We start from the raw sequence: 13969 nt of genomic DNA on the forward strand, positions 1-13969 counted from the left end.
CGCCGTTTACTCCTGTGCTAAAGAATGTATTTAAATTCATATCTACTGAGAGAAATGTTTAGGATAAAAATGAAAGGCAATCATAGCGTTTTTAAAAACATATTTTGACATGTAAAGATAATTCATGCAGTGCTCTGCTGTTTAGTGCACTTCAGTTTTTCAAATGTTTCTACCAAACAATACTGCACGTGGTACATCAGACTAGTCACAAGTGCAAAATCTGTATTTCCATGAAGATTGGTATAGTGGCTTTCTCCCTGTTAGGCAAATTGAGATGATAGGCCTGGATATGCACTTTATTACATAACACACTGTAACTGTCACCCAAATTGGAAATGCGCGTAGCGTTTTCATTGTTAATCTGGCATGGATGGATATGTTGTCTTGTAATTGTAGGGTTATGATGATTTTTTTTTTTGTTTCAGCAGCCGTTACTAACCGAGCAACGGATGGCATCTTGCTATCTGCACAGTTTTGGAATGCAGTCTCAAATAAATTTGGCTTTATTACAGCAAAACACTGACACTAAAAGGTGTCATTTATTTCTGCGAAGGTTAACATGTTGCTACAAATAACATTTTAGAACGTCTCATTTTTCGTCTTTTTCGCTGAGCGGCAGCAGATAAAAAATGAGCGTGTAGAGTTGTATGCATGCCTTTCTTGCCTTAATTTAAATGGCTGCAATTACCTTTGTGGCTCTGACTGTTTCTTGAAAGAGACAACTTAATCAGAGTATAGTGAAAAGTGAAAACTTGCCAATTCTATACTCCGGGAAGACTCAAAGCAATTTAAATGACTTCAAACAATAAGACATTATGCATCACGCAGGCCACTCTATAATTAACCTCCTTTACCTTGCTTGTCTGTGTGTTACCGTATACTTCAAACAGCGTAGACAATGTTTGATAATGACGGTGATTCAAATCACACCATTAAGAGTTTCAACTCTATTTCATTAGTGTACCAAAAGCAGAAGAGCTGCCGTTAGTGTTCTGCTCATTTTCATCTCTGGACCTGATTCGTTTATACAGCTGCAGTCATGGCATTCTTCTGTCTTGGGTTGGTTTGGTGTTGCTGTTGCTGTCTTCCTCCCTCCCCAGTATAGCTATATTGGTCTGGACTGGGATCCACCAGGTGCCTGTAACCAATCGAACATGTTCTCAGATTTATCCAGAGATTATAGATCCTATTATTTTTACTTGGGATCATCTTCGGCACCAAACGGCTCCTACCTGTAGCCTCCGCCCCCGGTTCCACGCGTCATTGTGTCGTACCGTTGTCCGCGAAGTGGGGGGGTGGGAGACGGGGGCACATCCTGCCGCAAGGGGCCTCTCTGCTGAGAGCTAGGAGCAGAAAACAAGATGTCACCCCTTATCACGATATGAGAAAGAGCAGGTGAGGACAGGTGTGATGTTTCACAACAAAAGGCGGTGAAAAGCACAAATGTTTTAACAGTGAAATAAAAACTGAATTTATCTATAATTGACAAAATCATGACCAAAGTTAAATATCAGGCCTTACTTAGAGGCCTATGACCTCGGTGCAGTACAACTTCGTTGCATTTAGTTACCTTGGGTGGGGGTAGTAACCAGGGTCGATGCCCCGAGGGTCACCTGGCCGTGCATATAGCTGGCCATGTGGGTAACCGGAGTAAGACTGGCCAGACTGGGTGTTGGGGTTAGGGTAGGACGGGGACTGAGGGTATCCCTGCTGGCTCTGGGGAGGTCCGGGGTAATGACCTGACCACGGCTGCATTGGGTAGTCGGCTGGATCCAGTGGGCCTCGCCTGGTGAAGAGAACGGCACAATGTTTAGAGAAATGCGAATTTTGTACATTTAAGAAAGATAAAAACATTTACATGCCAGTACAGGCATAAAAGGACAATAGGCTGATACAGTCATTCAGAGTTCATTATTCTGTACAACTTTTATCTGTCAGACCCATTTTCTTATTAATTTCATTTAATACTGCCTGAACAGTGATGGCAGAATCTGTAAAAATGACAATTTTATCAAAGGCAATCAATAATTAATGAAATGAACATGATTCGCCTGCATAACACTCCTACGTAGATGCGGTTTTAGCCTCTCACTGTGCCTGACATTATTCACAATAAAACAAATTAAACAACGGCTGCCACTGTGAATATCATGCTTGAGTGTGCTGTTTTTGTTTGGTTTGCGATGTTCTTATCATGTATTTTAATAAGGAAATATCAGCTAATTCTAATGGTGTACTTTTGTTGACTAATCTGTTGAATAATTGGCCAAAATATTCATGAAAACCTGCTGAAAACTATTTGTTTTGGACTAGAGAGAAGAGAGAAAGCGAGGCAGAGACACACACACACACACACAGCGCCAACAGCCCATCCCAGCCAAAGATCACATAGCAACAGAATATAAGTGACATGTGACAGTTTTAAGTAGGCTAGGGCTCAGTTAACATGCACGCAAACACACACACACAGCTGTGGTAATCCAGTCCAGCCCTGTTAATAGATATCGATGTCTTGTGCTCAGTGGAAAGCAAGTACACAAACATGTGTCGTCCACATAGCAGACATTATCAGGTATTACATTTTATCTGTCTGTCTTTTTGTCTCTTTTCATCTGTCTGCAATTTCTTTCTCATCCTTTCTTACTCTGCTCATCTACCTCTTGTCCCCTCTTTCATTTTTGCTTTTCAAATTTTCCTTTAGTCATATTCCTTGTGTTGGTCTTTTGTGCATATGTTTGCACTCGTGCGATTAAATGCACGCAAGTATCAAAATACGCTGCACTCTTTTCATTCAATTTATATCGACTCCCATGCTGAATTAATAGACTTCAGAATAATGCGCAGTGTGGCGTGCACTTGTGTTAAAATGTGTCCAGGGCAGAATCATGTTACTCTCACTGAGTGTCATAATGACACTTATCATTGATATGCATAGCTGAGTGGGTGGGGTTTCCACAGCCTCCACCCAATCACAGAGTTGACCTGTTGTCTGTTGCCTGGAGATAATGTTAATGTGCACTCAACCATGGAGACAGACCGACTGAATCAAACACAGATTTGTACATAAATCCTTGCACAGGGTACACACACACACACACACACACGCAGAGTGCTGGTGGTCTCCATGCTGACGGCTGTGTGTGTCAATTTGGGTGGTCAGCAGTGGAAAGTGTCTAACTAACTACATGCCCATCATGTTTGGGATGTCTGCTCCTGCCCCTCCTGGCTCCATATCCGCCCTGAGAGAGTGTGTGGCACGCACGCACGCACACACGCACACACGCACACACGCACACACACACACACACACACACACACACACACACACACACACACACACACACACACACACACACACACACACACACACACACACACACACACACACACACACACACACACACACACACACACTACATTTCTGCTTCTCTGTCAACTCATCTGTCAACCAATCTGTCTTCTGGTTTTCAACTTATTCTGCTACATTTATTGTAAGTCACTCTGAGCAAGTGTATCAGCTACATGTCTCAAATTACTCCATTCCTGATAGTCACAGCCGTTTTGTCCGCTTCTCTTCTGCTGGAACGCCTACCAACACGTCAGTCTGCCAGCTGCCCTGTCTGTTCATGCGTCTCTCTCTCTCTCTCTCTCTCGAAGTTTTATGACTGCAAGTCTGCCTGCCAGCTAATCTGCATGGCTTGCTTGCTATCCATCGCTGAGCCAGTATACCTGTGCCCATATCGGTTGGTCAGTCTGTCACTCAGCATTTGGCGCTCGGTCCCGATAATGTCACCAAGGCAGAGATAAGAGCAGTGGAGAGGTGACGGGGAGGTGGAGAGGGCAGGACAGAGAGAGGAAAAGAGAGAGATAAGATGGAAAGAGAGGTGGGGAGGGAAGAAAAAGTGCAAGGGGGGGGTTTGAGGGAGAGATGCAGATAAAAAACAAGGATAAAGAGTTGGGTAAAGAGGTGAGGTAGATACAATAAGCAGCTTCTGTAAACCAATGCTATACTTATCTATTACCTCATAGATTTGATAGTCATTATTAGGCTTTCAATTACTTTGACAAAGCAGGATACTACATGTTGCTTTTTTCACGCAAATTGTATGAACAATTATTTGTAACAAACCTGTAAATTGGGGAAAAAATGAAATGAAGCAGAAAAGGGAGAGGGGGTGGGTGGGGGTGAGTTAAAGACAAATGAAACAAGAGGAGAGAGAAGCTAATTTTAAGATCAGTTTGGCAGACACCTAAAAAGACATAAGTACAGATTTTATTTCACTTGCACGATCAGTCAGTGGTCACTGTTATAAACTACTGTACTGGCTAGTGTGGCTCTGACCACTGAACTGGTGCTAATTAGTTGCTTGTGGCCTGCTTAGATTTCTATGTGATGCCCTGTCACTGCCTGTTGGTGATGTAACAGTGATCTATTGGAAATCAAGTATGAAAAACATAAACATATTGACAATTTATTGGATCTCTGGGAGGCCTGGGGGTTTTACCGGGGCTGCAGAGAAAAATAAAGCAACAGTAGAATCCACACAGTGTTTAAGTGCTGAAACTATTAATTGATTGGGTGGTTGAAAGAAACAACAATACAGCCAATTTTAGAATTTCCTCTTTGCTTTCAGTTTTACACAATTTTATACCATTTTAACAGGATATATTTTGGACTATATATATATATATATATATATATGTATATATATGTGTATACACACACACTACTCACAAAAAGTTAGGGATATTCGGCTTTCGGGTGAAATTTCAGGATGAACCTAAAATGCATTCTAACCTTTCCAGGTGAACTTAATGTGACCTTCTCTAAACCTTTGAATGCACATGTCCAACTGTTCAGTGTTTCAGTACTTTTTGCACAAGTTGCTGTTCTCTAACAAGAAGCTTAACAGCAACATTCACAACAGGTTTGATGCATGAATCGACCAATACATTTCCTGCTTCAGTTAGAATTGGTAACAATTGATCAGCAGCACCTCAACACTGGAGGCCTCAAACAGGAAGTCCTCAGACGGAGGTGTTCACTGAGCTTAGAGGGTCACAGAGTGTCATCAGGAGGTTGTAACAGTGATACAGAGACTGGAAGAGTCACAGAAAGGAGAGGAGTGGACGTCCTTTGGCCACATCCCAATTTATTGAGACACTGAAAATTTTCTGTTGTGGTATACCCACCACTGATGTTAGATTTTCTTTGAATAAATTGTTTAAAATGAAGAAATTACCATTGCATGCTTCTACTTAAATGCCCTACTTTCATGATATAATATCACTGTCGCATTAACATTTTCCATAAATTTCACCTGAAAGTCGAATTTTTTTTTTTTTTGTGAATAGTGTATATATATATATATATATGCAGTGGGTACGGAAAGTATTCAGACCCCTTCACTTTTTCCACATTTTGTTATGTTACAGCCTAATTCCAAAGTGGATTAAATTCTTTTTTTTCCTCATCAATCTACACACAATACCCCATAATGACAAAGTGAAAAAAGTTTTTTAGAAATCTTTGCAAATGTATTAAAAATAAAAAACTGAAATATCACATGTACATAAGTATTCACACCCTTTGCTATGACACTCAAAACTGAGCTCAGGTGCATCCTGTTTCCACTGATCGTCCTTGAGATGTTTCTACTACTTGACTGGAGTCCACCTGTGGTAAATTCAAGTGATTGGACTTGATTTGGAAAGGCACACACCTGTCTATATAAGGTCCCACAGCTGACAGTGCATGTCAGAGCAGAAACCAAGCCATGAAGTCAAAGGAATTGTCTGTAGACCTCCGAGACAGGATTGTATCGAGGCACAGATCTGGGGAAGGGTACAGAAAAATTTCTGCAGCATTGAAGGTCCCGAAGAGCACAGTGGCCTCCATCATTCGTAAATGGAAGAAGTTCAGAACCACCAGGACTCTTCCTAGAGCTGGCCGCCCGTCCAAACTGAGCAATTAGGGGAGAAGGGCCTTGGTCAGGGAGGTGACCAAGAACCCGATGGTCACTCTGACAGAGCTCCAGCGTTACTCTGAGGAAATGGGAGAACCTTCCAGAAGGACAACCATCTCTGCAGCACTCCACCAATCAGGCCTTTATGGTAGAGTGGCCAGACGGAAGCCTCTCCTCAGTAAAAGGCACATGACAGCCCGCTTGGAGTTTGCCAAAAGGCACCTAAACGACTCTCAGACCATGAGAAACAAGATTCTCTGGTTTGATGAAACCAAGATAGAACTATTTGGCCTGAATGCCAAGCGTCACGTCTGGAGGAAACCAGGCACCGCTCATCACCTGGCAAATACCATCCCTACAGTGAAGCATGGTGGTGGCAGCATCATGCTGTGGGGATGTTTTTCAGCAGCAGGAACTGGGAGACTAGTCAGGATAGAGGGAAAGATGAATGCAGCAAAGTACAGAGACATCCTGGATGAAAACCTGCTCCAGAGCGCTCAGGATCTCAGACTGGGGCGACGGTTCACCTTCCAACAGGACAACGACCCGAAGCACACAGCCAAGATAACGAAGGACAAGTCTGTGAATGTCCTTGAGTGGCCCAGCCAGAGCCCAGACTTGAACCCCATTGAACATCTCTGGAAAGACCTGAAAATAGCTGTGCAGCGACGCTCCCCATCTAACCTGACAGAGCTTGAGAGGATCTGCAGAGAAGAATGGGAAAAACACCCCAAATGCAGGTGTGCCAAGCTTGTAGCATCATACCCAAGAAGACTTGAGGCTGTAATCGCTGCCAAAGGTGCCTCAACAAAGTACTGAATAAAGGGTGTAAATACTTATGTACATATGATATTTCAGTTTTTTATTTTTAATACATTTGCAAAAATTTCTAAAAAACTTTTTTCACTTTGTCATTATTGGGTATTTATGGTGTAGATTGATGAGGAAAAAAAAGAATTTAATCCATTTTGGAATAAGGCTGTAACATAACAAAATGTGGAAAAAGTGAAGGGGTCTGAATACTTTTCGTACCCACTGTGTGTGTGTGTGTGTGTGTGTGTGTGTGTATATATATATATATGTGTGTATATATATATATATATATATATATATATATATGCTGATTTGAAATTGGAACCTTCTTGTTGTGAGACAACAGCACTAACCACTGCACCAAGTACTTTATCATATCTCCATTAATAATGAAAATAATCGTTAGTTGCAGCCTTAAAATCTTAGCTGGCACATTGGGAATGAAGTGGAAATCCAGTGAGAATCTTTAGGGAATTCACTGTAAATCCAGTGGCAAGTTTGGAATTCTCCCTCCAGGAACCCAGTCAGCACAGCACAGCAGCTGAGGATTATGGGGCAATAAGGATGGAGCGCACGCATGCACACAGTATGAGAACTAAAACACTTATGCAGACTAATATTTCATTGCATAAGCACACTGAGGATAACTCACACATGCACTGCAAACCTTAACTTAAATGTAGTGCTCACTGCTAATCACCTACCCCCCCTTCCACATCAACCCCCGCGTTCTCTGGAGGAGGCAAATTGGCACACAGCTGGAGAGGAGTTAACACCAAATGAGGAGGCTATATGTGTGTGTGTGTGTGTGTGTGTGTGTGTGTGTGTGTGTGTGTGTGTGAGTGTGAGAGAGAGACAGAGAGAATTATAGAAAGACAGAAACAGATGTAATGAATGAGAGAAGTATCCTGGCACATGCAACAACTAGTTTAACATAATTGAGAGAGTAATCAAAGCAAAACGAAGGAATTGAAAACATTCCAAGCTGAACAGAGAAGCCACTGAGGACTCAGTATGAAGCCAAATTCGACTACGTAATACCTGTTTAGGGGTAACTTGTTAGATTACATTGTTAGTCTGAGGGCACTCAGAGTGCATAAGTTACATATTTGGAAGGATAATTGGAAAGATTTCCCTCCAGGTCTGACAGTAATTGAGAGTAATGTGAGCCTCTAAAATTCTCCGGTATTTAAGAGATTTCTGATGGATTTGGAGGAAACACAGAGTTGTTATATGTCCTCTGCACCTGTCCCTCTCTCTCATAAACACACACACTTTCACTTACTCTTTTTTAAAAGGGCTGGATACAGCTGTTACACAACTGGAAACACACACACACACACACACTCACAGTCACACTCACACACAGTCACTGATCATCCCATCCTGTCTTTATACCTTTCAGAAAGAAAGACCAGACGTAGCTTTGGGACACAACACATTAAAAAACTCCAGAGAGTCAGTGACAGCCGCATCGCAGATGGATTGTCTCAATAAGACCAAACACAAACAATACAGCCTCAAAATGAGAAGAGAGGGAAAGTTTCAGATGAGAGGGGGAGGGATATAGAGGGGGAGAAAGGGGGAGAAGTAAAGAGTGATATTCAAAGTGAGCGAAAGGGGAGCGAGAGAAAGAAGAGGAGATAAACTATTGCGGCTTTAATTCAGTTATTTCTTTATGAGTCTTTATAGAGCCGAGTCCTCACCTTGTGTTGATATCCATTTAAAACTGATTTTAGGTGTGAGGTTGGGAAAGTACTTCATATATTCAAATTGCATTCAACAGTGTCAGATTCTTTGTCAATGAGAGTCAGGGTATTTTGACAGTCTGGTAATAAAACAGATTAATAGCTCAAATTGTTCCACAACTGCTGTCGTAATGTCATTTGGTGAGCCGCAGTGAAAATGGAGCGGCAGTGATATAATGTCCCTGGAGTTTAACTAAGTTTAACTTAGTTCCATCTTCCTAATGTGATACTTCATTATGAAGCTTTAATCACAGCAGCATCACAGTCCAAACAATGAGGCAATAAAAGCTTAAGTGAGAAATAATGAAGGGTGGAGAAATATTTTATCTTCCATCCAAGGAAGGGGAGGAAAAAAAGAGGTCTATTTGTAGGGAGGATTGTACTGGAATGAAAATGAATCCTGCATCACATCACAATTACTTTTAGTATTGGTTTTGAGATGCTTAGTAAATTCTGTTGAGTAAATCATCACGTTATCTATGAAATTGACTTGTGAAAGAAAACCATCATCAAAATCATCTGGTAAAACACAAGGTTGATCAAGGAGCGAAAAGAAGACCTGCCCCACATCTAAAGGAACCACCAGTGGTCAGTGTGTCTTCTATATAAACAAATATGTATATTCTATGTTGAACAAAACAGTTTCATGAAAATCAGGCGCTGCTTATGAATATGCACATTTTGCTGTAAAGTACTTCAAAATCCAATTATATCATCCGATCCTTAGGGGGATCCTGGGACGTGCTATCACGAGGACAAGACACTCCACTACCATATAGGAGAGCAAAGGCTTTGAGCATGATTGGCAGTTGTCTCTGTTTGACTAAGTTAAACCACCCAAAGCTGCTGTGAGAGCACACTGCACAGGTATCTGGAACTGTATGAAGTGTGAGCAGTGAAAAAACAAACTCTTAACCGAACAGAGCTCTGCTACCAAGAGTGACGCCTGCAGCAGCAGAGAGAGGCTTTCTGTTTTATTAGTAGAGGCCCAATAAGACACTAAGCTGTTTTCCTACTTATGGTTAAGTGGTTACATACTGTGTGTCTGAGTGTATGTGTGTGTATGTCAGAGATGGTATTCTGTTGGTTCAGCTGTCTCGTGTTTTGGTTGTGTTGGTGCTTGTGTGTGTGTTTCTTTGTGTGTGTGCTAGAGACCCCTAAACCTCCCTCGACTCCTGACCCCTCAAAAGTCACATGATACTCCATCAGTTCCCACCAAACACTTAGAAGATGGGGTCAAAGGCTAAGGAAGGGTATTATCAACCAGGATTAGGGGGCATACCAAATACATAGACACAACATTCAAACCTTCAACACCATTTGGTGAAGTTAACACCCATTTGGTTGAGGACTGGACCACTGATAACCTTGCAACTGCAGTAAAAGAAAAGCTACCTTAATGCTTTTTACTGGCATGGATTAAAAACTTACAATAGGGGTGTTATAGAGGGCAGTGATACATGTAAAACACTGCCCTCACAAATACACTTAAAATGAGTTTATCATTCAAAATTCACACTTTAAAAAAAAAAAAAAAAAAGAGCTTACGATTTTACCTTGAAGTAGCATAGGCTAGTGTTAATGCTAAAATGTGTATCAGTTGAAAACTCTGTCTACAGCTGACATGATTCAGATGATCTGTTTAAATTAGAAAAGCCTGTAAGTGGATGCTAAATATGCACATGTGCTGCCTGTATGATATAAAACTCAGCTACATCTTCCGGGCGACAAGTCAGCATCCTCACCAGCTGATGGCCAGCACTGTCTGTGTCTTACTGAACGTGGTAAAGCTAGTTAGCCCTACCATTATACAACCTTCAACAAACCACTATAAAACCTTCGATAAGCAAGAATGTAATCTTCCTTGTTAGATATATGTATCAGTATGGTTTACTTTTACACAAGAACATTTTTTAGGAGGAGTTGCAGAGCTGTAAACTTCCCCTGACCAAATTAAGGAGCAGGACAGGGCTGCTATTGTTGATCTAAACTCTGCAGTAGTACCACAGCTTCCACTCAGGTGATTTTCCAGTCCTCAGTGGGTATTCTTCTACCGAAACTTGTAACCCCACAAAGTAATATAGCAAGTCAGCTAATAGCACTCCCTTTGACTTTAGAAATGCAACTAGTTTCTACTTTAAGCTTGTTGTGCCATGTCAAGTTAAGGCAATTAACATTTGCAACTGTAGACAAACAGTAGTAGACAGTATTCCACTGGTGGTTATTTAACTAACTTTAAGTAATATGGAGATGCAATTCTTGGCTTTTTTTACATGCCCACTAATTTAGGACTATGTGCCAATTAGGGCTTCACAACAGGGGCACATTTGTGTTGAAATGAGTGATCGATTCCAGGCAAAGGGCAGACAATTACAGAATAAAAGGAAGAGAAGGAAGGATAAAGACAAGGATGAGAAGAAGAACCAGAGAGAAGGAGGGATCTGGATACAAATAATGAGGCGTAGACGAGAAAGAGAAGGGTTTCCAAAAATCAGCAATAGGGGAAGAGTTGAGGGGAAAGGAAAGGAGACAAGGTGAAAGGGGGGAAGCAGAAGACAATAAGGTGGACAAAAAGGTGGAGGGAAAAAAAGAGATAGTTTTACATTTGAAAGCTGAAAATGGGAATGACAAATAGGACTACAAGCAAGAGAGATTGAACCTCCCAAATGGATGCTCTTGTGAAGCTGAGAAGAAAAACATGAAAGAAGGAGGAGGAAGAAAGGAGCAGAAAATGAGAAGGAAGGGACAAGAAAGAAAAGTAATAGAAAGAAGAACAGAAGAAAAGAGGCAAAGAAACAAGTGCTGCCCTCCAGAGAACTAGCATGCTGAAGGTCAGCAACTGCTGAGAATAATCGGCTCTACTTTAGAGCAGCGTGCACACACATACACATTCTGGATGCTTGCTCATACAGTTCACGTTTGAATGAAACTAAACACCTTTCAGGGGCTCCTATCTGTCTTTGTCAATAAAACTCTGTCAAATATAATGAATCCACTTGGATATCATGAATTACAAACTGACCAGTCCAGGAAACTAACATGATTACATTCCCCTGTGTATGTAAGTGTGTGTGCACAATACACATTTAGACATATGCGATGTGTGTAACAGGGTATGAATGAGTGTGATGGTGCATAATACAAAGTACACGTATTAAAGAACAGAGCTGAAGCGTTAAAAGAAAAACAGACAAAGCCGGCAGGGAATGAGCAAATGAAAGAGTACAGGAATATGGTAAGTACTTAAAGTGAAAAGTACGAGAAAAATCCACAGTGAGAAGGAGGAAAACAGGAGAGAGAATGAAATTAGAGCACAAAAAAGTAAAAAAAAAAGAAAATGTCTGAGAGAACAAAAAAAGTAACTGTACTGAAAGAAAAAGGAAATGAGATGGGAGAAGGACGCGGGAGAAAGCCATTAGAGGAAAGTGAGAGGAACTGAGGGATGAGGGCCTTCCAGATGGTTGGAGACTGTTGCCTCGGAAACACAGAGAGGGCAGAACAATGGGGATTTGGAGTGGCGCTTCGCATCCCCTCATAATACAGCCATGCCATTTGGAAAGTGAGCGATGAAGCTGCAGCCAATAATCGACCATTTACTGCAGGCATCTCCTCAAAAACAGAAATTCTGATCAATGTGTTAAATCGGAGACAAGCCGACAGATCAACAAACTAAGAAACATGTTCTGTTCTACTACATCGTGGGGCAGGAGTGTCCTTCAAAAGCTTCGTCATCATGTAAGCGCAACTCTTTCGCCACTTTTCCATTGGATTCACTCTCTGACATTTGCCTGTTGCACACCAAGTCCACCCTCGATGAAGCACACACACAAAGCATCTTAAGATCAACTATATTACCTCGTAGGCTGATGAGAACAGATGGCACTTTATTCCAAATAGTGTCAGCAGCCAAACCATACAAACCAAGGAGAAGAGGATGTCCATTACACAACTAAATAATCCATGAATGTTTACCACAATGTTCTAAAGATTAAACAAAGAAAAGAAATTACATTTTTAAGGTGCCAAATATAGCTGTACCCTAACATCTTCATTTGTGCGTCCATATTTTGCAAAGTCACACTACCTTATTTAAGATATTAATCTGTCATAAGGATTCATGGCAAACTATTACTATAATTAAATTTTACTTTACTATAAATAAGAAGAAAATGTTTATATATGTCTAAATGTATTTACACAATGTTAAAATCAATTGCATTGTTCGAGTATTCACAGGTATCATTTTGTTCATGAGCTCTAAAATCAGAGGAAGTGATTTCAGGGACAACCTCTAGAAAATGACATCATCAAATTAAGCCATCAGTCATGTTAAATGGTACAAACCAAGACTTTCAGATACTTGAATGTGCAGCAGCCATAAAGACACGCTGATCACATCGGCAGGCCATGTCCACCCATACCAGCCGAAACTATTCCAACTAAAGATGACATTTAGTCGTAGCAGTATCATACATAACCACAAAGCAGCATAGTGGGTGACTTCCTGAAACATTTTGAAGCCCATTACTGATAACACCATATCCCATTCAGATAGCCTCCATTATTACACATCTTGAGCCAATAAGGCTCTCCCTCAGCCATATGTAATAGTTTCAAGCTGGGGACATTTTGCTCCGTGCATGACCACAGGATACAAATTGCTGACAAAATTACGATCCCTCAAATTTGGTACATGAAGAGGAGTTTTGAAATAGTGCTTGCAACAGGGAGATGGAGGATTGTAAAAGCCCATGAACACTTTGCACTGCGTCTATGTACAGGCAACTGCGCAACATATTAATGCTCTACAGTGACTTGGGTATGTGTATATGATGAATTTCATTGAGACCATAGTGTATTTGCAACTTTAGTGGTAAATGGAGGAGACACTGAAGCAGCAGGTAAATGTGTACATCAATTCACCAACTTCACCCCAATCTCACTGCTTTATCTTAGTGTCAAACCCCTGCCTGCTGCAGTAACATGAGCTGCTTCCTGTTTCAACAGACCCATGAATCATCATCATAACAATTTACGGTGTGTGTCATTCGGTATCAAAGAGTTTGATGGGAGCTCAATTTTTGCACATGCTCATCATGTTGCCTTTCGTAGTTTGTGTAATTAGGTAAAAGAACTATCGTTTAACTATCCATTATAACTTTTTAGAATTTCTGGGGGGAAAAAGAAGCCTGTAGCAGCACAGTGACGGCAGATGGTCATTAGGCTGCTGCCAGATGTTAACATTTCACAGCTGCAACTGTTGAAATGTATGAAGCATAGTCCATCTTCTTGTTCTTCAGATAGACATAAATAATAATGTAACATTCCTTTATGCATTTCACAGTTCTGGTGATCAGTTTATACAACTTTATCTAACATACAGGCACATCATCGACAGCTCTTACAGGAGACTGAATTGAAATAGGCAAGAAAATGTGGAAA

At 41.1% G+C, this 13969-nt stretch overlaps 1 protein-coding gene across 2 annotated transcripts in view; it reads right to left on the bottom strand.

Annotated features, from left to right (window-relative positions):
• Positions 1 to 462: 462 nt before the first annotated feature.
• The window catches only part of pard3bb (par-3 family cell polarity regulator beta b), a 194005-nt gene continuing 180498 nt past the window's right edge, over positions 463 to 13969 (bottom strand). For both annotated transcript variants that reach the window (XM_070837742.1, XM_070837740.1), the window contains exons 25-27: positions 1571 to 1786; positions 1233 to 1343; positions 463 to 1138 (exon numbers count right to left, since the gene is read on the bottom strand). In XM_070837742.1, the coding sequence (XP_070693843.1) occupies positions 1024 to 1138; positions 1233 to 1343; positions 1571 to 1786 (442 nt within the window). In that variant the 3' untranslated portion in view covers positions 463 to 1023. The remainder of the gene's footprint in view (positions 1139 to 1232; positions 1344 to 1570; positions 1787 to 13969) is intronic.

The sequence above is a fragment of the Pempheris klunzingeri genome, chromosome 10, assembly GCF_042242105.1.
Source record: "Pempheris klunzingeri isolate RE-2024b chromosome 10, fPemKlu1.hap1, whole genome shotgun sequence".
NCBI lineage: Eukaryota > Metazoa > Chordata > Actinopteri > Acropomatiformes > Pempheridae > Pempheris > Pempheris klunzingeri.